Source organism: Lepidochelys kempii, chromosome 11 (genome assembly GCF_965140285.1).
Source record: "Lepidochelys kempii isolate rLepKem1 chromosome 11, rLepKem1.hap1, whole genome shotgun sequence".
NCBI classification, from domain to species: domain Eukaryota; kingdom Metazoa; phylum Chordata; order Testudines; family Cheloniidae; genus Lepidochelys; species Lepidochelys kempii.
In genome coordinates, this window is record NC_136390.1 from 34440050 (window position 1) to 34462834 (window position 22785).

A 22785-nucleotide genomic window follows, 5' to 3' on the forward strand; every position below is an offset into this window, starting at 1 on the left:
GAAAAATGGATCTCATTTTCATGGTATATTGTAGGATATCTGCTGGCATCTGAATGAATTGTGGGAATAGAGGCCAATTACCTATTATTCCTGCCACCATATTTCAGAACTCAGCTGGTCCCCATTTCCTTTCCAAACTGCTCACAACCCTAAACACAGAGGAATGCAGCAGTCCATTATTGTGACAAGAAAGCCTATCCTGTTATACTGGACAGAATTCTCACTGACTGATCCAGAAGTGCTAACTAAATGAATTTGGAGGTGGAAGGAGTTGCCTGAGGAGAACTCCATGTTTTGAAGCTGTTCAGGAATTTGTGTTTGATCTATTTTCAGAGCAGTTGCACTCAGTACAAGAAATGCTGAATCATTATAGAGACCTGGGACAATCAGCAGTGGCTGCAGAATGTCAGAACCTGAAAGGCCACATTCCTGAGTGGTGTGCCAAGCTTGCCTGGCCTACCTTGTCATAACACTAGAGTGAGACCTACCTTGTCATAACACTAGAGTGAGACCTGCTTTCAGAGCTGAGAAGTGATGGCAATGGCAATAAGAAAGCCTGCCATCCGAGATTGCTACAGATCAATGGGGCAGGGCCCCAGTTGGGTGTAGAGAAATCCAGAGCAGGGGGTAGTTGTGGTGGGGATCTGCACAATTGTGTCCTTTTGTTTAGGTTAGAAAGTGTGCAGGCGTAAGGAATTACATTGGGACAACTTGTATACGTAGACCAGGCCTTCTGCCTATTTTGCACAGATAGTGACCATGCAATGTGTAGAGCTGTGGAGAATCAGGCCAAGAGTATTTGACGTGTATAATATAAGTATATTTGTATGGGCTCAAAGTGTTTACAAATATTAAAGGGACACCTGAAATTGAGTCAGTTAAAAAAAGTTAAATAGTCTCAGCTGCTAAACAAGTCCCTGAATCCCCCAGTCAGTTTTCATGGTTGTAGAAACACATTTCCATGTTCCCTCTTCCCTACTGCTGGTTGAAAGGCCAACATAAACAGCAGGGGCCTCGGACTAAGTACAGAGTGCTGTCACCTGCAAAAATTAAACAAATTCAAAAGAATATTTTGTTTTCTCTCATGGCTTCAGTAACGATCATAACTGAAAGAACAGGAGGGAAAAACATTTCCAGCCCAAGCTTTGATTTTGAAACTGAGGATGTTACAGGCCCCAACGCTTCAAAGGGCATCTCGGCGCAAGAGGGCAACAGATCATCCGCCCTTGTTTAAATATCAGCCCAAAACCCACTGCTGCCCTTCTGATCCACCTTTCAAATCCCCCAGCGCAGCCTCGCCCTCCGCCGGCTCCCCCAGCAGAGCAGCGGCTCAGCCACCGCCCGTCTCCGCGCGGCCACAGCTGCCGCCTGCGCCGGCTCGGGCCTCGCTGAGTTCCGGTCCGCAGTGCAACAACGGAGAGAGAAATTCTCCGACAGCCAGCCCGGCCGCCCCACCCCCACCCCCACCCCCACGCCCCGCCCCGCCCCGCCTTCCCAACGCCTCTCCCCCGCCCCGCAAACGTTCCCTCTCGCTCGCTCCCTGCCGCCGGACCTGCACAAACTGGGGAGGGGAGTTGTGCCCCGCCCCCACGAGGCCTGACGACAGAAGGGGGCGGGGAGCCCGCCAGCCAATGGCAGGACTCAGAGGCCCGGGCTCCTCCGAGCTTCCGCGATCGGGCGGGGTGACTCGGCGGCGTAGCAGCGGCAGCAGGTTCCCGGGCTGTGAACTGTGACGGCAGCGGCTCGGCCCGTGTCTCCGCCATGGCCTACCCGGGGTTCGGAGCGGTGAGTCGCTGCGACGAGGGGACCGGGACCGGCTCCGGCGTCGCCCCTTGTGGGCTCCGCGGGGAGAGGGCAGAGTGAGGCCCTGCCGCCTGCGGGCCTTGCGCGTCAGCACGGGACAAAGGGCCGAGCCTGGGCCGGGCCTTCCCGGCCCACGGGGGCCGGCGGGACCAGCAGCCCCTCGGAGCTGCCGTGCCCTTGGGCGGGCGCAGCGCCGCAGGCGTGGGGGGGGAGCGATCGCTCGAGCCGAGGCGGGCAGGCCCCACCGCGCCGGCCGGGCGTGGCAGGCACCCCGCGGTGCTGGGGGCAGCCTGCGCGGGCGGGGACCCGGCCGAGGGGGCTCTCGTCACCCGTTCGTGCCGTGCCGTTCCCGGTATTGAGCAGCGTCCGCGGATAGGCCCGGGCAGGCGCGGCCCTGGGCCTCGAGCGACGCCTCTAGCGGTAGCATGGGAAACCAGGCAGGGCGATTGCACAGAGCGGCCGCACGCACCCACTCGTGGGGTGGAGCACGCGGGAGGGGTCAAGAGTCGGAAGTTGGTGCTCGAGGGCTGGCCAGGGGCCCTGGTGTGAAACAGAAAATGTGCCTTGCATAATGACAAGTTTCTTTCAGAACAAGCCTGTCGCACCTTAACAGGCAGAGCCAGTTTCAGTGAGTAGCTGTCGGAGAAAGAGAACTGGGATTGCGGGGCCTCTAACCTTTGCGTCACTGCTCTTTAAATGGTTTCAGAGTAGCAGCCGTGTTAGTCTGTATCCACAAAAAGAATAGGAGTACTTGTGGCACCTCAGAGACTAACAGATTTAGAGCATAAGCTTTTGTGGGCTGCAGGCCACTTCATTGGATGCATAGAATGGAACATATAGTAAGTAGATAGATATAGATCCACCTTCTCTGTATGTGTGTGTAAGTTGCTGTACAAACTGTAAGAGGCTAATTAATTAACATGAGCTATTATCACAGGAGAAAAAAACTTTTGCAGTGATGATCAAGATGGCCCATTTAGACAGTTGACAAGGAGGTGTGAGAATACTTAACATGGGGAAATAGATTCAATATGTGTAATGACCTAGCCACTCCCAGTCTCTATTCAAACCCAAGTTTCAGAGTAACAGCCGTGTTAGTCTGTATTCGCAAAAAGAAAAGGAGTACTTGTGGCACCTTAGAGACTAACCAATTTATTTGAGCATGAGCTTTCGTGAGCTACAGCTCACTTCATCGGATGCATCCTGTGGAAACTGCAGCAGACTTAATGGTATCTAGTTTGCATATTAATTCAAGCTCAGCAGTTTCTCATAACTCATCTTAATTAATTAGCTTCTTACGGTTTGTATGGCAACTTCCATCTTCTGTGGATAATATATATATATATAATCTTCTTACTATATGTTCCATTCTATGCATCCGATGGAGTGGGCTGTAGCCCATGAAAGCTTATGCTCTAATAAATTTGTTAGTCTCTAAGGTGCCACAAGTACTCCTGTTCATTTTGCTCTTTAAATACAGTCCAAATTATCCTGGCAAGCAGTTGGGACTTTCGCTTCTCGTGGCCATCGCCACAGACTGCTCTGGCAAGGAGTGCCTTTCTGACTGTCCTAGTTTGTATAGGGCTGGAATAATCATGGAGCCTGAAGTACCCTCACAAACTACCAGAGAGTGGTGATGTTGCAACAGGAAGCACACCCACTTACAAAATGGCCCTGTACAGATATGGAGCTACTTCTGTGAGTTTGTAGGGAGCTCAGTAGTTTTTCCCATGGTATGTGTTATAAACTTGTGATGCCATTCCCATTGCCTCTGCTGACCCCAGTACCTGGCCTGCTGAGACCGCACCATGCTCCGCCCCCACCTTTTGAGCCTGGTGCAGTGACCTTCCCCGTTCCTGAGAGGGTACAGGAGCAGCTGGAAGTGGGGCAAGGCAGGCCCCTGCGGGTAGCTCTGGTACAGGAGCTGTCCCCTCAGGTTTGGTTCTACAACCCCTCTGGTATGATGAGGGAGTAGGACCAGCATTGAATGAGTAGTATTGTGACATGATGCATGGGAGTCGCATCACCCATCACTTAATTTTGGCCTTGCCATCCCTGTGTCACAACAGAGGGTCATCAGAACTAAACCTGAGTGGGCAGTGAAACACAGGTAGTACCATAGCTATGAGAGCTGCTACTTGGGATTCTGACGGGTAGGGTATCCTCATTGCTTTCTTTGGATATGATACTACTTTTGAAATATTATACAGAGGATGGATTCTTTGGAGCCGTTCTAAGCTGCCTTTAAAAGAAGTATCCAGTATTGACAGCTGCCTCTGCAGTCTTCTATTTTTATGCCAGAACTTTCTATTGAAGCATCAATGTGCAGAGTTGGTTTCATTCCCTTCTCAGAGGGGCTATGGTTCAGCTTCCAGTTCTGTCTCCTGTCTCTCACCCCCTAGTTGCCTTGGCATTGGCATTTGCCTGAGATCTGGTGCTGAATTATTTTGGAAAATCCTTTCCGTTTCTATTGATGAGCAAAAAGCAATTAGCATGTTCATTATATTTTTCCTCCCACTCTTTAATAAGTCAGTGTCACAACAAAAAATCTCTCATTTTGAAGGTAGTCCTTATGGTAGTAATAAAAATGAGTGCTTATTGGAGGATGAGGGCCTCTGCTATATACAAATAAAAATCACTTCTAAGCATTATTTTAGTAGTCAAATAAAGCCCCACCCATTTCAACATCACAATACAGTTTCTCTGCTCAACCTGTCAAGACTGCTGAAACAGTCTGTATGACTGATTTAAATAACTAATCAGTTTAGCACAGGAGTGAAGAATATAATATTTAATGGAAACTGCAGGGAGGATTAGATGGTTAGAATTTATCCAAACTGGAATTAGTTACTAAATTCTGCAAAAAAAGTGTCCATATTCTGTTTTATACCTCATTTTTAAAAGAGATCCACTAACAACTGCCATTTCTCTTTGGAAAAATAATTTAATTTCTCATATAACATTTCTTTGGTAGTACAATTTATCCTTTTGCAATCAGGTAGCAAAGTATTAGTTTTAGAACTATTCTAAAAACTCTGAATGAGAAAGTGTTGTGTGATCACAGCATATGGGTACCTTCTTTTAATAATTTAAAAAAAGGGGGGGCAGATAATGGGTCAGTGTTTGAATACATGACCAATGAATTTGAGGTGGTATGGTTATTTGAATTAGGCTGTGTAATGGGCATTTTAATAAAAGTACATCATGAATAAGACGACTTTGTAAATGGAAGTCTGTTACTATAGATTGAGCTGCTGATGACACTGAAATATTTCTCTTTTTCACAAAAGTATGGAGGTTACAGTGGTCAGATGCCTGGAATGCAAATGACAGTGGGACAGCCAATGCCAGGAGCAGTACCAAATATGCCTCATGGAGGATACTCTGGATATTCTGCATATTCTGGTACTTATTCTGCTGCTGCTGACCCTATGTGGACTTACTTCGCTGCTATCGCTGGACAGGTACGGTAGTGTATGCAATGTAATTAAGCCTTGTGAATTGACCGAGCTAGCAAAGTCTGTTTTTTCTGTGAAAGAAAAACACTCGGCTTGCTCAGAACAGTATTATTAAAGCTCTCATAGTCGGAATTGTGTCTCACCAGGTAAAATTGGATTGTCCTCCCTCTCCTCAGTTAATTGAACAGTGTTGTTCGTGACTAGTAGCATAAAGGCTAATGTCAGTGGTGAGCTGTAAACAAGCTTTCATCCTTCATTAATACTTTCTTAACCTGAAGAACAAACTTTACAGTTCTACATGCTTGAAATATAGACATTTTAAAAAATACCAGTGATTGTCTCAAGGAAGAAGAACCAATTACTGCGTCCTCCATCCCCCAAAATAATAATATAATAGCCTGTTAAACTTTTGCAGACTTGGTAGACTTTATACAAATCTTCATTAATAGAATAATAAGTATTCCATATTCATGTTTTCACTGCCTCCTGAAGTGAAGGTGATGGTTTCCCTCGATCTCTCTGTCCAGGCCACTTTTATAGTATTGTGCTACAGTTTTATATGCAGGTAGTAAAATGAAACACTAAAATCCTGTTCAAGTGGTGTCTGAGACCAGACCAGGATTCTCATTAACTGATTTTGGTGCTTTCATACAGAACAAAGTAGAAAGGGAAGGAGTGCAAGAACATGGCATCTTAAAGTAGAATCCCAAGGGACTTGGGTCTTTAAAATGGATGCTGCCTGAATTGTATTCAAGTATTTCTTTTAACCTGAGGTCCTAAATCTGATATTTAAGTTCCTCGGTCACATATTACTATCCAAACGGTATCTCTTATTGATACAGGAGTGCATAGTTTGTTTTAGTAAGATGGTGATGGAGGATAGACAAATACAAATCTAGTCACGTTTAACTGGCTTATTGAGCCAGCATGCTATTGCATGGCTTTGAAGAGCTATCTAGTATAAAATAAGGGTATTAAACACTGAGAATAATGTATACATGGCTATTTTATTGGGTGGGAGTGAAAATAGATACCATGTCCCAATCTGCATTATGCTTCTGTAATGCGAATGGCAGCAACAGCACAATATATGATCAAGTAATGTAAGGAATAAGAACCAGGAAGTTTCTACAGTGTGATCTGGGGTAAAAATGTGGGGGGAGGGGGAAGAGGGGGCTGACAAGGATTCACAGAGGGCATGTGCATGGCCCCACAGGTTACTGTTCTCTAGATGATTTGGGATTTGTGCTGCCAACATGCACATTCCTAAGAACGTGGAACTGCAGAGGCAATGTATTTGAAGATCTCCAGGTCCAGGTGAGTAATCTTCTCTTCTAGATTACAGGAGCTGCTTTTTTTTTTTTTTCTTCTGGCATAAGTCACAGTCATTACAGATTGAGGCTGTGAAACTCAATTTGTCTATTGACTTCTGCTTTAAGATGCATTGTGCTGCCTTGACTCTGCTTACCTAACCATCTTTTATCCTTTATTTCTTTTTGGTGCAGAACACCACTTTTTCTGTTTTGTGATGAGTCATATCCTGCCTTTGTCCCTACTAACCTGTGGAAGCAGGAGCAGATGGATACACTGTAAAATAGCTGCAGTGCTTAGAGCAACACAGACATTTTTAATGCATTCCTGAGTAAAGGGTCCACATTATATTAAAATTGCTGTGTAGCTGTATGTGATCCCTGAGCAATACTTGATCACCGTTGGTTCTCTTCCTTCTCAAACATGCTTAAGACATGACATTTTCTAGGAGGATAACACATATCCAAAATATATTAGCAAAGGCATATTAAGACTTCATAATTAAATTGCCTCAACCAGGACACTCATGACTTCCCTTGCAAAAACATTCAGTCTCCTTGATTACAGGCCAGAAGGACCCACATGTTTATCTCTGAATTGCAAACCTGTCTGAACTGTTTGACTGGTTGGGGCATGCAACATAAATTTGGTGCTGCTGGGAGCAGTAAACTAAAACTCACTTTCTGTCTGGTCACTGGATTAGTACTCGGACTGATATGATACGGTATAACCAGGGTGGATTGATTTAAATCAGCAAGCAGGAAACCTTGATTTACATCAATGGTAATCTTGTTTTGCATTTGTGGTTTTTATGGTTATCTTCCTAAAGACATTTTTGATTCTCATTTTTTGGTAGCCATTAAAACACGTTGATTTGCAACTAAATATGGCCATTACTCTAAATTTGATACTCATGTGCTGACCAGGAGGATTTAAGCAATTATGTGGTTTAACATACATTCATATTCCTAAGTTTTACACTTTTATGTTAAAAATGGTGAATGGTGTATTTCTTATTTACAAGTGATTTGTGCCCAGCTGTATTTGGATGGAAATTGGAATTCAGTTATGTCCAAAATTTAAAATTGTTTGATTAGTTCGGTAAAACTAAACCTTGTATGTGCTGGATACATAAGGGAAAAACATTATCAAAACATTTTGCATTTAAAACTAGGAAGTATTATCCTTAGCCATTGAAGTGATTGTTTCAAGATTTTAGAACTACAGTAGAACCTCAGAATTACGAACACCAGAGTTACAAACTGATCAGTCAATGACACACCTCATTTGGAACTGGAAGTATGCAGTCAGGCCGCAGCAGAGACCAAAAAGCAAGTACAGTACAGTACTGTGTTAGATGTAAACTACAGAGGGGAAAAAGGGAAAGCATCCTTTTTCTTCTGCGTAGTAAAGTTTCAAAGCTGTATTAAGTCAATGTTCAGTTGTAAACTTGAACAAACATAACATTTTGTTCAGAGTTACAAACGTTTGAGTTATGTACAACCTCCATTCCCGAGATGCTCATAAGTCTGAGGTTCTACTGTAGTAGAACTTGTCCTCACACCTAGTTTTTATTCATAGATTGGAAGAGGAAAATAAGCTTGACTGCTTTTTCAACTCCCAGTTGGTTTCTTAACTTTGAATGACTAATCATTGAACTGAACTAGTTGAATAAGCTGAAATGAAAAAAATATTCTCGGTGGAGGTTACTGGTGTGAAAAGCTGATTTAGCACTTGAACAAACTCTGGTTCCAGGTGCTGAGCTAGTGACTTTCACCAGTTCAGTGGTTTGACTGTTTTTAAAACTGCATATTTTTTAATTTAATTTAAATGATTAATGACTTGTAGTACATTTAGACCTTAATGTAAGTTGTCATAATTTTAAATACAGTTTTAAAAAAATCTAAATACACAATCTGAGTTAAAAGGAAAAATGTTTGTGGGTTTTTTTTTGTTTTTAAACCACTCTGGGTATTGCTCAGAAAGACCTGTTCCATTTGGCTCTCCTGGAATTATTTGCAGTTTTGCTCAGGCATAGGGATCCATACCTACACAGATCCAGGTACAGGATTGGGGCCTAAATGCATAGCTTGTGACTTTATAATAGCCATTATGGAGAGATGATAGTTTTGCCGTTTACTTCTGTGAGAGCAGGATTTGACCCATAGCATGTCTTCAGCAGGAGCAGCAGTGACACGAGTTAGGATTCTATCAGTTTCACACTGTTCCAGAGGCACGAGACATGCGGCTGAGACATGATTCAAGGCAGAGGCCCAAAAATGTGAGGGAGAGTGTGATGAGGCATAAACAGATTAGGAGAAGCACCTGCATCTGACTCCTCAGTGAGTAATTGTGTTTTTGGTGAAGGGAAGAAAGGAAAAGGTTAAAAAAATAAAAATGGATATGCTAATATGCCACTTGTCTTCTCCCCTAAAAGTGGAGAAATAGAAAGAGAGGGGCTGAATATTCCCCTTTTCTGTTTAGGCTCTTACACAGTATCATGGTAAGATGACTATACAAAAGAAATGCACAAAACCTAAATAGTGGGTGAGAAAAGGTCATTGCTTAATTTTAGAGTGGGTATTGTGGTTTTTTTTTTCCCCGGCTGCCAGTTTAGTTATGCAGTTAATTGGATTGGCAGCTGAGAAAAACTCAGAATTCTCAAAACTCTCCTCCCTTCCCAAAATTGTGGGTTTCCCTTTATCCTGATACTCACATGAAATTGAACTAGGCAAAGGAAATCTTTGTCCAAAGCTCAAATTATTTCAAACTTTTAGTGTAAAAGATTTCTTTCTACAGTACCTTTGAGGAATCTGTCTCCATAAATAATTTTTGCTAAAGATCATTTCTTGTTTTGTCAGCCAAGCTCATCGGTAGTATTATCTTTAGTTTAGTGTCCTCTAGCATGCTAGAGTGAATTCAAAGCTAGATTGAATCAAAACTTCGGTTTATAGGCATAACAGTCAAGCTTGCATCATGCATGCCTCAGAGGAAGCGAAGATCACACTTGGTGAAGGACACAGTTTTGCATAGTCCCTAAACAGAGTGGACAAACTCCAAAATAGAGAGGTTGATGGATGAGTGTATTCCATACATAAGCATTGTTGGAACCTGGCTGAGCTACGGGCAAGCCACCCTGCTTGCCTCCTGATAGCATGCTTTATTTTGAAATCATGAATACCTCCTAGCGAAGTTTGCAGGAGCCATTCCATTCCTTGTGTTTTTACATTCTAATTTTCTCAAATGTGTTTAAGATAAAGTTTCTCCTGGTTAGTATCAGCCTAAAAATGTGGTCTCGAGTTTCATGACTATTGGATGAGCTGGTTTTGAGCTATGGAACTCAACAGATTTAGCATGTTCGTATTGTTTGTCTCTGATAACACAGAAATAGCTTGGTTCTTTCACTGTTGTCTACCAAGGGATAGTGAGAAAACTTTGTCGCGTCAGTGTGCAAACCTGCATTGTCTTTGCTGTCAAAATCAATTCTATTCCAAATTTATCTTCAGAAATTTTACATCCGTAAGTAAAAGTAGATTACAGTTAACAAAGAGGTCTTCTGTTGTCCACTCTTTCATATCTCTGTTCCAAGTGCAGTATGCTTTGCAATATGACAAATCTTGAAACATATATATTGGTCTCTCTTCCTTGCATGCATGTGTATTTGTGTAACTATGTAACAAAAGCCCTTATTGTAAGACGTGTGGGTAATGGGCTGAGTTACAGTTTTTGTGAGCTCCTTTTGGAATCTTAACTGAGCACTTGCTGACTTTTTAGAGAGTTTTTCCTTTTTTTTTTTTTTTTTTTTTTTAAATTCTCAAGTATAATACTATAGTAAACTTAGTTTTTTGTAGGGGGAATACACATTCACTCCTGAAGTACGAGGCACATAACCACAGTCTGTCATCTACCATGTAGCAAGACCAGTGGGGTGATGGAAGCGCTGGCCTTGACTCTCAAAGAACTGAGCAGGTAGAAATTCACAGAAACATGGGGATTGAATTGCTTTTGGTGGGGAGGGCAAAAGGGGAAAATTGTATTTCTGACTTTCATTGTACTGTTGATATGACTAGTAAATGAGATTCAGAAATATAATATTCACCTCACTAAAATTTAAGCTATTCAGTTCCCTTCTTTTTCTTCACCCTTCTTTTTTTGTGTGAGCTTACCCATTGAAAAATGTCCTTTTTCCCATTTGAGGATAAAGGCTCCATGCTGTGGAGATTCTTGCAGCTTAATAGAGCTGATCACTTTTACTTTAGAGCCTGCCAGTGTTGCTCCTCAGTCAGGCAGATGAGGATTGATGAAGAGCATGTGATTGTCTACATAGTCTACACAGTGTTACTAGCCCCTGCTGTAACACAGTGATGGGTGAAATTCAGTCCTCCATGGAGAGCTGCAAATAGAACATCTTTCTTTTCCCACTCCCTTCAAGATGAGACTGTCACCTCTGCTCCTGCATGAAATCCAGTGATATAAGCAGGAACAAGATGAATCTTACCAGGATGGGCTAATTTTGCTTTGCTTCTGGGGAGTTTCCCTGAATGTGCTATCCTCATGGCTTTACCCTTAAGGCAGTATAAAGAATGGCAGGGCAAGGAACAAGAAAAATGGGTCTTACAATATTTTCTCTCAGATTTAACTTCTATCTGTTCATGGGACAAGCTCACCAAAAATTGGTTCTTCCTATTTTACAGCTCATGTTTAATTTTATTTGTTTTATAAAACCAAATTTTAGCGTAAGATGCAGTAGCATTAAAATAATTTGACTTGCATGCTGGATTTCCTTATTTAACTGTTTATGTTGGCCAATCATAATATCCTAGAACTGTAACATGGCTCTTCCAAAAAGTTACTTAGAGTGTATACCTAAGTACAGTGAAAAGTGCCGCTTGTCCTTTCATGGAGATCTCATTCCACCTGATACAAGATCTGCTCAGTGTGTCAGCCATTTATACTTACTAACTAGCCACAAAACATAGCTTGCTGCTATAAGTTTCTAGCTCTAAGACAGAGTGGAAGGCCAGCTGATTAAACCTTTCTACAAAGCTGTCAGTGAAGCCTAGAGAATCTTGTTTAAAGTCCTTTGTTGTGTGTGTGTTTTTTGTATTTTTTTTCCCAAGATTTTCCTGTTGTTCACTTGCTTCTTGAGATCTTGTTTTTTGGAGACTCCTTTTTAGAGGATAAAATGTGGAGGTTTTGAGAGCTTGTGTTACCTTTTGGTCTTGGGTGTTCAGAGGGCTGATCTGCACACCTCTATATGGGATGTTTAGCTTTCAGATTCACCTTTTTATGTTGCTCTTACTTGCATCTTACTAGCTATAATCAGTGCTGGCAATGAAATAAGCAAGCTTTTGGGGTTATTTTAATATCCTTCTTTTGAAGTGCTCTGTGGAGATGCTGAGAGAACAGAATGCTAGGAACAGAGCAGAGGAACACGAGGGAACAGACAAAGTGATACTTGGCTGATAGAAAAAGCACGTCTAGCATAGTCACATGTCACGTATGTTCAACAGTCAGTCATCGGACAGCATCATATCCCTCTTTATTGCTTTTCAACCTGAAGGATTCTAAAGCACTGTGCAGCACAATCGACTATATTGATTCTGGAATAACTTGACCCATTACTGAAATGCAGCTATCACCGCCTTCGGTGTGGAACATGGCAGCTCTTTTTTCTTTTTCAGTTTGAAGAGTTTGTATTCTTCTAAAAAGCGAAACATCTGAAAGCTGTTTAAAACTGCACAGCAACACTATACGATAGCTTAGCACAGTAAGTGAGGAATAGGTATCCAACTGAACTGTGGAAGGATATAGGTAGTTCGAATATAACTACCCAAATTGGAATTTTGCCAGGGCACTAAGAATAACATCCCTGCTGTTAATAGCATCATAGCTTCTTTGACCACAAAATGGTCAGAATGTCAGTTTTATTGTGTACATCAACCAAGGAACAGCAAAATTACAGGGGACCCCTGACATATAATGGGAAATGTGATGGGCAAAAGAAAAGGACCTTTTTAATACTTTGTTTCAGAATGGAGGCTCTGATACTCTAGAAGGCTCTCATTAAAATCATGAACAAAATAGAAATAAATGCAGAAAACACCTTAACCAATTATTTGATAGAATTGTCTGCAACTTTATATGAAAATTCTATACTAATTATCAGACGATATCACTGTAATTTAACTGCTGCTGAAGGCTCATTTTAAATAGGTATTTGTTGCTAAGATAGGATTCCATTTAATTACTGTTGCTAAGATAGGATTCCATGTAATTGCTATAAGCAAGGAATTCTATTTAACTTTAGTGCTGCAGACTCTTGATTTAGATGAGGCACCATTTTGTAGTATTTTTAATTTTTTAAGTATTAAATATCTTTACATAGTTATAATGAACTAATTCATTTGTCTTCTGTTAGATTATTCACTGACACTTCATTTTTGCATGGATTTGTATTGATAAGTGTCCATGACCACAAACCTATGCACTCTGTTCTACAGGATGGTGAAGTGGATGCAGAGGAACTACAGAGATGCTTAACACAGTCTGGAATCAGTGGGACCTATTCTCGTAAGACTTTGAATGTTGTTACTGTACACTTTCTCTTTTAATCTGTGGATGATATTTTGGAATTTCTGTTCTTCAAGGAGCATTCCCTCTCTCCCATTGTGTACCTCTTTCATTTCCTTCCTTATCACAGATTTCCGCTTTGTGCTGGCATGTGTCCTTTCTGTGCACCTTAAATAAATGGCACAGCCCTGCTAATGCCAATCCTGAAGATCAGCGTTTGTGCTAGTTCATCTGTACAGTGTTTCCAGTGCACTTTAATTTGAATTTCTCACGCTTTCCCTCTTACACAACAGAATATGAAAACAGTTGCAATCACAGGGCTTGGGCTCTGGTGGGTGCTCATCCCCTCCTAAGACATGGACCATGCTTTGTAATCCCTTTGAATGAGATGGCATATGGTTAGAGACCAGGTAGGGTCTCGAGTACAACACATTCCAAAACTCTTATTCGGAAGGCAAAATAATGTCTTATTTTGTTATAAGGATTTAATAAAACTCCTGGAATCAAAATAAACTACCTTTGCTTTATGGGTGAATAATTTTAATTCCAAATCTTACTGTTCTTAAAGTATTACTGTGTATTTGACATGCATAGCCTAGTAGTAGAGCAAGTTTTCCTACACTGGCCTACCAAATGTGCCTTCATCTTGAGATATTGAGTTGAGATAGTAATTTGGTTTCCACACCTGTTTAATCCTTGTTCTCCCTGCTGATACTGAATTAATACTCTCCATTAAGAACAGGAGCTGGGTCACCAGTTCCTGGCTCAGTAGATGCTAAAGCAATGTAGTGTCCTGCATTTTATCCACATCTAACCCATGGCCTAAATAACTAGTAGTGTAGAAGCAAATGTCTTCATGTCCTTTTAGCCATCCCCTACTTGATTTTGTTTTTCCTGGTGAGCTTTCAAAATCTCTTGCAAAAGCAAATTAACTCATGTGTTGACTAGTGTCACTGAAACTGCATTCGTTACAAAATAAAATTAATCTAGTTTTGATTCAATCTTTGACTATTTTTCAGCATTCAGTTTGGAAACCTGCAGAATTATGATCTCCCTGATGGATGTATCCTTGGAAAAATGTAGACTATACTGTAGTCTTAATGTCAGTTTAAACCAATAAATAATCCTGAGAAGAAACTAGAATTTCAAAACATTTTTAAACTAATGTTTTAGAACACTATCCTTGGGCTCCATTCATTTTTAATGTTGCACAGAAATTGGTTGTTTTAGTATTGTCAGGGTGGTTAGAAGTCAAACTGCCTTATATGACTTGAAATTATATGTTTAATAATTTGGTTTGTCCTATTAAGTTACTTAGTTTTAATGTATTAAGTTATTTTTGTTAACAAAACTTCATCAGAGAGATTATACAGGAAAAATGGGATTTAATGAATTCAAAGAACTCTGGGCAGCTCTTAATGCTTGGAAGCAAAATTTCATGATGATTGATCAAGACCGAAGTGGAACCGTAGAACTTCATGAATTGGGTCAAGTCATTGCAGCTATGGGTAAGTTAGCATTTCAAAAACTTCTGCAACCTCCTGTTTGTTCTATTTAATGCAATATATATTACTACTTTAATTATAAGGATGCAGCATGTAGAATATGGAAGGTTGCAGTGAATTGTGTTGCTACCTATGGGGTCAAAATATAGGGCTTGCCAGGAGTGTTGTACAGGTACCATGCTTCATTTCTGGGAACTCCTCACTATCAACTAAGTATTCCTTCCTTCCTGGCTAGCCCAGAAATAGTGTCGATAAGCTTTATAGGGAGCTGTATACAGCCATCTTCAGATGGAAAGATTGGTCATCTGGGGACACATCCTTGAAGATTGGGAGGAGACAGGAAATCCCTCTTAAAATAAATGCCATATTCAGTACTGAACACTGTTAATTTTCACAAGTTTTTAGATGCAGCACTTCTTAATATTGGCATACATAGGGCTAATACATCTATTTGGGGTAGAGGAGGGAAAGGAAGACTTTCAGTACATTCTGCTCCTGGAGGAGTCATGGGCATATGTCTTCCCAATGAGGTGCAAAATATGTTCTGGGGGCACACCATTTCAGCAGAGTATAAAGAGACACTCGCTCTCACTCACTCACTCTATGATGAACCTAGCCCATCTTATAGGGCAGATGCACATAAGCCTGTGTGCTTCCCCTTTGATGGCAGGTTGTTAAAGATTAGTGACTAAAAGTTGCTCTTCATCTAGAATACCCCATTGTAAAAAAAAGTTATACAAATCTTCATCATAGCAGCTGCTGCTAGCCAACAATAGTAAATCAGGAACCAGTGCCAGACACTGCACTGGCATAAAAAGGCTTTCTGTTAAACTGTATTTCTGGAACCCTGGTGTATAGCTAGCATGTTCCATTTCCCGCTGAGTGGGAAAGGCTAATGCTCTTGTGAATCAAAGTGCTCCAGTTGTTTGGAGTAATAGTCATTTTGTGCATGTGCATGGGATATTACAATCTATCCTTAAGTCTCTGGGCTGCAACCGTTAGCAGCTGCTGCTAAGTTAATTTTTGAATAGAGGTAGAAGGTGGAAGTTAGTAGCTTCCTAGTTACTCTCGAGTCTGTTAGATAGACACTGACCCCACTACTAAGTAGGGGGTATGATTGGAGCTGAGGTAGATATACCCACACAAGTACTGTCGTAGATAGCAGTATAGATGTTGGGGCATGGTCTTCAGCAATGCAACCTAACCCATAGCAAAGCCTGTGTTGCCAGATCTACGCTGCTGTTTTTAGCAGTGCTAGCAGTATCGGCATACCCACACTTTCTTCTGAATGACAGGAAGAAGGGAAAGAATAAATGCCATGGGGAACTGAATTTGCTAGAGACTTGAATCCTGTATGAGATGTCTCTGGCCTCTTGCTTGAAAACTTCCAAATTGCATACACTTTAAAAAAAATAGTAAACATTATATACCTAAATAAGATTCTTTTCTCTCTCTTCTTCCTCTGAGTCTCTGTTTACACTTGCTGAAGTTACGAAAGGGGGGGTCTAGAACATGCTGTGTTGGTCCTACAACGGTCAGGCACAGGAACCTACTTTTCTAGAGGCAGTACTTCATGTTAACGATGTTTCTGGCAGGCTGGTGTTGTAATCCTCTCATCTTTTCTTCATTTGCCTTTGTGTGTGTGTCTACTTTTCCCTTCTCCAACCTGTCAAGCAGCATTAAAGCACAGAAACTACTCTTTGTACAGTGGAGAGTCATGCTGTCTGGGCATGCTGCACTTTTTCTTGGAGAAGGCTCCGAGTTCAGTCAAGATACTCTAATTCCACAAGGAGTCCAGTGGCACCTTACAGACTAACAGATTTATTTGAGCAGAAGCTTTTGTGGGTAAAAACCCCACTTCTTCAGATGCATGGAGTGAAAATTACAGATGCAGACATAAATATACTGACACATGAAGAGAAGGGAGTTACCTCACAAGTGGAGAACCAGTGCTGACCGGGCCAATTCGATCAGGGTGGATGTAGTCCACTCCCAATAATAGATGAGGAGGTGTCAATTCCAGGAGAGGCAAAGCTGCTTTTGTAATGAGCCAGCCACTCCCAGTCCCTATTCAAGCCCAAATTAATAGTGTTAAATTTGCAAATTAATTTTAGTTCTGCTGTTTCTCTTTGAAGTCTGTTTCTGAAGTTTTTTCGTTCAAGTATAGCTACTTTCAAATCTGTTATAGAATGTCCAGGAAGATTGAAGTGTTCTCCGACTCGCTTTTGTACGTTCCCATTCCTGATGTCCAATTTGTGTCCATTTATTCTTTTACGTAGGGACTGTCCTGTTTGGCCAATGTACATGGCAGAGGGCCATTGCTGGCACATGATGGCATATATAACATTAGTGGACTTGCAGGTGAATGAGCCTCTGGTGGTGTGGCTGATGTGGTTGGGTCCTCTGTCACTAGAATAGATATGAGGACTACCCCCAATACTTCTAATACTAGTGCAGAGTATGTTCCAAATAGAGCAATTGGCAGGTGAACTGGCAAACAGGCAGTAGATGCTAAACATCCTTTTACTCCTGGGCCTTGTTAAAAATGTCCACAAGCCACCCTCTGGCTACTTTTGCTAAAAAGTCAAGGCTGACCTGATTACACAGAACTAGTATCTCTGTTTAGTATGGTGACAGGTTTCAGAGGGTTAGCTGTTTTAGTCTGTATCAGCAAAAACAACAAGGAGTCCTTGTGGCACCTTAGAGACTAACAAATTTATTTGGGCATAAGGAAGTGGGTTTTAGCCCACAAAAGCTTATGCCCAAATAAATTTGTTAGTCTCTAAGGTGCCACAAGGACTCCTCCGTGTGTTTATTTGCTTAATCTCCACTTTAAGAGGAAGATTAAATGTCTTGAGTGTTCATGATGATGTCTGAAGTTGTCCTTTCAGATGAATTTCAGGATGGGCACACAGTGTATAATGGAACCGTTCTAATGTCGGAAAATTTGAACTTTTTCACTGCTGCATATGAATACTCCTTCACTGTGCCCTATAAACTGCATTGACTGCAGTACAGGATGTATAGTAATTATTATTTCAATAGTCATACTTTCCAAAGATTATCCAGCAAACTGTTGCAAAAGTCGTAACATTATAGGCTGTAACTTCCTATTTTTGGTCTTTTAGGTTACAGATTAAGCCCGCAAACACTAACTGCTATTGTAAAACGTTATAGCAAGAATGGCAAAATCTTTTTTGATGACTATGTGGCTTGCTGTGTGAAATTACGGGCATTGACAGGTATGGGGGTTTTGTATTTTTTGAAATAGATATGCAGTCCAGAGTTTATGTTCTAATTTTTTCTCTTCTAAAAATTGTAATTGTAGTGTAAAGATTATTCTTATAATTCTTAAATCTTTTACAATTCTTAAGATTACATTTTAAAATTTATTTTGTATGTAATTGTCTTCAGTGTTTTTAGTAATAGTTCAGTATTCAGGATACCTAGAAAGTAATTTTGCTTTTCTACTGTAAGTTTTTAGATAGAATGTGGAAGGAAAGAAGTATGAAATGTTAAACAGGTTCAAAAGTGACAAATTTGCCGGAGGGCGGGGGGACGACAAAAGAAATGTTTGACAAGGTAATACTGCCAACCAAACTTACATTTAGGGTCTACATTAAATACTTCGGAGTTTTGCAAAGCTCCAATTTACTTATTTTATTCTTTTCTAAGATTTCTTCCGGAGACGAGACAACATGCAACAGGGATATGTGAATTTTGTATATGATGATGTAAGTATCTCTCTAAATAAAATACTCAAATTTGTTGGGACTATATGAAAAGTCAAGGCTGACCTGATTACACAGAACTAGGATCCTGGGAACTACAGGCCAGTGAGCCTCACTTCAGTCCCCGGAAAAATCATGGAGCAGGTCCTCAAAGAATCAATCCTGAAGCACTTACATGAGAGGAAAGTGATCAGGAACAGTCAGCATGGATTCACCAAGGGAAGGTCATGCCTGACTAATCTAATCGCCTTCTATGATGAGATTACTGGTTCTGTGGATGAAGGGAAAGCAGTGGATGTATTGTATCTTGACTTTAGCAAAGCTTTTGACACGGTCTCCCACAGTATTCTTGTCAGCAAGTTAAGGAAGTATGGGCTGGATGAATGCACTATAAGGTGGGTAGAAAGTTGGCTAGATTGTCTGGCTCAACGGATAGTGATCAATGGCTCCATGTCTAGTTGGCAGCCGGTGTCAAGTGGAGTGCCCCATGGGTCAGTCTTGGGGCCGGTTTTGTTCAATATCTTCATAAATGATCTGGAGGATGGTGTGGATTGCACTCTCGGCAAATTTGCGGATGATACTAAACTGGGAGGAGTGGTAGATACGCTGGAGGGCAGGGATAGGATACAGAGGGACCTAGACAAATTGGAGGATTGGGCCAAAAGAAATCTGATGAGGTTCAATAAGGATAAGTGCAGGGTCCTGCACTTAGGACGGAAGAACCCAATGCACAGCTACAGACTAGGGACCGAATGGCTAGGCAGCAGTTCTGCGGAAAAGGACCTAGGGGTCACAGTGGACGAGAAGCTGGATATGAGTCAGCAGTGTGCCCTTGTTGCCAAGAAGGCCAATGGCATTTTGGGATGTATAAGTAGGGGCATAGCGAGCAGATCAAGGGATGTGATCGTCCCCCTCTATTTGACATTGGTGAGGCCTCATCTGGAGTACTGTGTCCAGTTTTGGGCCCCACACTACAAGAAGGATGTGGATAAATTGGAGAGAGTCCAGCGAAGGGCAACAAAAATGATTAGGGGTCTGGAACACATGACTTATGAGGAGAGGCTGAGGGAGCTGGGATTGTTTAGTCTGCAGAAGAGAAGAATGAGGGGGGATTTGATAGCTGCTTTCAACTACCTGAGAGGATGGTTCTAGACTATTCTCAGTGGTGGAAGAGGACAGGACAAGGAGTAATGGTCTCAAGTTGCAGTGGGGGAGGTTTAGGTTGGATATTGGGGAAAAACTTTTTCACTAGGAGGGTGGTGAAACACTGGAATGCGTTGCCTAGGGAGGTGGTGGAATCTTCTTCCTTAGAAGTTTTTAAGGTCAGGCTTGACAAAGCCCTGGCTGGGATGATTTAATTGGGGATTGGTCCTGCTTTTGAGCAGGGGGTTGGACTAGATGACCTCTTGAGGTCCCTTCCAACCCTATATTCTATGATCTATGATTCTAAAACATTATTGTTGCAAATGACTGACTCGAGCTGCATGTTTAAATTTTACTTATCAGAAATGTTTTTTATAATAAACTCTTTGGTTGCATTCATGTTAACTTTCCTGTACCTTCACCTCCAAAGAATGACTAAAAACACCCCTCCTGTAATGGCCACTCTGTAATCTAAGACCTTAATCCTTCAAAGATTTTAAGCACAAGATGAACTCAGTAGGACTACTCATATCTTTAAAGATAAGCACGTGCATAAGTCTTCACAGAGCTGAGGGCTTAATATGTTTTGCGTTGTCTATTCATGGGCTGTGAGTAGCAATTACTAAAAGTATGTCCATGGACTTCATTGGACTAACATCCAGTAGGAAATGTTTGCAGGATCAGACTCTTAGATTGTAACAGTCATCTGTTACCTATGTGGCACTGACTTAGCATCATAAGCATACATGACATTATATAGTGTTGTGTGCATTGTTAATAGTACAGATGTAGCAATTTGAAAGTCTTTAATGCTGAAAATTTAAAAACAAAACAAATCTCTCATTTTACTCCTTTCAAATTCTTTGAACGCTTCTAAGCATTTGTTCATCCAGTAGACAAGTCCCAAGTTGTGTTCCCACAGTTTCTTTTCTCCATACCCCCCCTTCTCCCCCCCCCCCCCAAAAAAAACCCCTGACAAAACCAAGACAGACAATTTCTGAACTCTTTTTAGATGACCTGATAATTTGTAGTATTCCAATTGTTTTCATTTCCCAATGTGGTGGTGTGTGCGGAGTGTTAGCTACCTTGACTTTTTTTTTTTCCCTTCTAGTTTTTGCAGTGTACCATGGCAATCTGAGTGGAAGGCTGCTAAAGGATATAGACTCCGACCTGTGAAGTCTTCTCCTGAGAAGAAATTAACTGAACCTGCTGTGAATTGAAGCTGTAGCAGACTTCCCCCATCTTTCTGCCCGTTACGACATCCACTTTGAACAAATGTTTTGATTTTAGTGCACAGTTGAGAGCAATAATTTTTTTTCATTTTGTTATTTTTCAGAAGCATACTCTTTATATGTACATGCATAATTCCAGACGAGTACCCTGTTATGCACTCAAGCTTAATGAAGACTAAACAAACTTTTTGCTTGTAACAGCTGCAAGAGTTGCAAGCATAGACCATTTCATTTTTATATGTATTTAGACTGCATACATGAGCAGAATATCAGACATCCTGGTTTTTAATCTAAACTAATGTAGGTATTTCATGTGACCATCAAAGTACGTTGTTTCAGATGTCATACTCTGAGGAATTCTAGTTGCTTGGTGACACTAGTTCAGTATTCCACCAGAAACACAACTTAAAACAAGTTATTAGGTAAAATTCTCCAGACTCATTGCAATAGATTTTTCTAAGGCAGACTGTTAAAAATTGTTCTTCCAAGAATTTATTTATGGACAGTTCTTGTTGAGTAAAAGTTGAGACCCTCTCTTCTAATCAACATGCAGAAAGCAAAAAAAATGTTTAAGGAACTATTGCAAGTCTTCATAGAGTTCACTTCCCTTTTAGTTTGAAAGCTTTAAAGTCTTCACCTATTCTGTAAAAATTGACTCCCAGTAGACCCTCAAATTGGTAAACCTATTCCATTTTGAGATCAAAAAAATTCCCTTAAGAAAATAACCTAGTGAACAGAAGTCTGATTAGGGGATTACTCAAGCAGGTCCTTATTTTGCTAGGATATTTTAGCAGTGCATCTAACAGCGAAGTAATGAGTGAATCACAACCATGATCAACTCTATATCTCATCAAACTTCTGTTGGTTTTGTTCAATCCCAAATTTTGTAATCCACAGCCATTCTAGGTTCTGTATCCTTCAACAACAAACCTTAGCAGGGGTTAAATTGGAAGTTATGCTCATGTCATGCTTGAAGTGGAGACTTACTGTGATGCATTGAGAGTGCTCCGTGGTTAGGAATTTATGGAAATATTTTTCTCATGACAAACAAGGCACTTTTAGTCTTGTTGTTCTGTTGTGTGCGCGCGTGTATACATTTTGCCAATGAACAGTGTCGTATGTAATTCTGTGCTTCTTACACCTATTCCCATAGTGTCACAAGTATACTACTAAACATAACAATTTAAGAACGATTTTGCTGAATATTTTTGATACTGAAATGTATTCAACCTTTTTGGATCCCTCTTAATTGTATTTGCATTATAGTAACTATTGGAAGTAAGTTTTCAGATCTGTAACAAACTAAATATTTGCATATCCTGCTGTTCAAGACTGAAATAAGTAAACAGTTTTTGTGCAGGTTTAGACCTATTGCCAATAAGTTTTCATGTTGTTGTAAAGATACTGAATATACTAATTTGTGTACACGTACTTTTATTTGTAAACAGTGAACAATTTTCCAAGTCATCTTTGAGTTCTTTTTTAAAGAAATAGGCATTCAAATAGCTTGCCATACATTTGTCGTACAAAAACTTGTTATGTTACAGGAGATGCTACGGTTTATAAATGATGCATTTCATCTTGGTTTAAAAAGTCTGCCAAATATTTTTTAAAAAAATCCAGCTTTACAATTCTATATTCAAGTGGAATCATAGTACATTTTAAATGACAAGGGAGGCAAATCAGTCCTAGGGGATGTCTTAATTTAGTCCATCCAACTTCCATTCCAAAGAGCATAGCTGCGCTCTGTGTTCATTAATAATCCCAAAACATCCCAAATGGGCATTGAAAGGCCAAGTAGCAAATGCTTTCTTATGGATAATACAATTCCATCTACTAGTCATACATAGCTCTACAGTGAGGAAAGCAACTTCTCCATAGTATTTTTCATGCAATTTACAGGGTCCAGGATGTGCTCCTCTTGAACAGTAGAAGTAAAATTTATTGTCATGATCACTTATGAGTCCACAGTGGATTTTATTTCTGTATATTATCTTTGCCCTTATTAAACTAAAATATTTACAGACAA

At 40.8% G+C, this 22785-nt stretch overlaps 1 protein-coding gene across 2 annotated transcripts; it reads left to right on the forward strand.

The window, feature by feature from the left end:
* The first annotated feature begins 1631 nt into the window (after window positions 1-1631).
* GCA (grancalcin) lies at window positions 1632-22785 on the forward strand. Of its 2 annotated transcripts, XR_012154276.2 has the most exons (9): window positions 1632-1785; window positions 5094-5267; window positions 13076-13145; window positions 14165-14208; window positions 14506-14653; window positions 17779-17892; window positions 18128-18232; window positions 18326-18384; window positions 20636-20661. XR_012154276.2 is itself a non-coding variant. In XM_073305633.1 (8 exons), exons 1-8 carry the CDS (start codon window positions 1762-1764, stop codon window positions 20660-20662), a joined length of 660 nt encoding a protein of 219 aa, XP_073161734.1. In that variant the 5' UTR covers window positions 1634-1761; the 3' UTR covers window positions 20663-22785. The 2 variants fall into 2 exon arrangements, 1 of the variants encoding a protein (XP_073161734.1); XM_073305633.1 differs by lacking the exon at window positions 18128-18232 and having other exon boundaries at window positions 1634-1785; window positions 20636-22785.

Excerpts from the sequence above, each read along its gene's own strand:
- GCA (XM_073305633.1), top strand. The coding sequence starts at position 1,762 with ATGGCCTACCCGGGGTTCGGAGCG. Across the intron at positions 13,146-14,164 it reads AATCAGTGGGACCTATTCTC|CATTCAGTTTGGAAACCTGC; the intron begins GTAAGACTTTGA and ends ACTATTTTTCAG. Across the intron at positions 14,209-14,505 it reads TTATGATCTCCCTGATGGAT|AGAGATTATACAGGAAAAAT; the intron begins GTATCCTTGGAA and ends AAACTTCATCAG.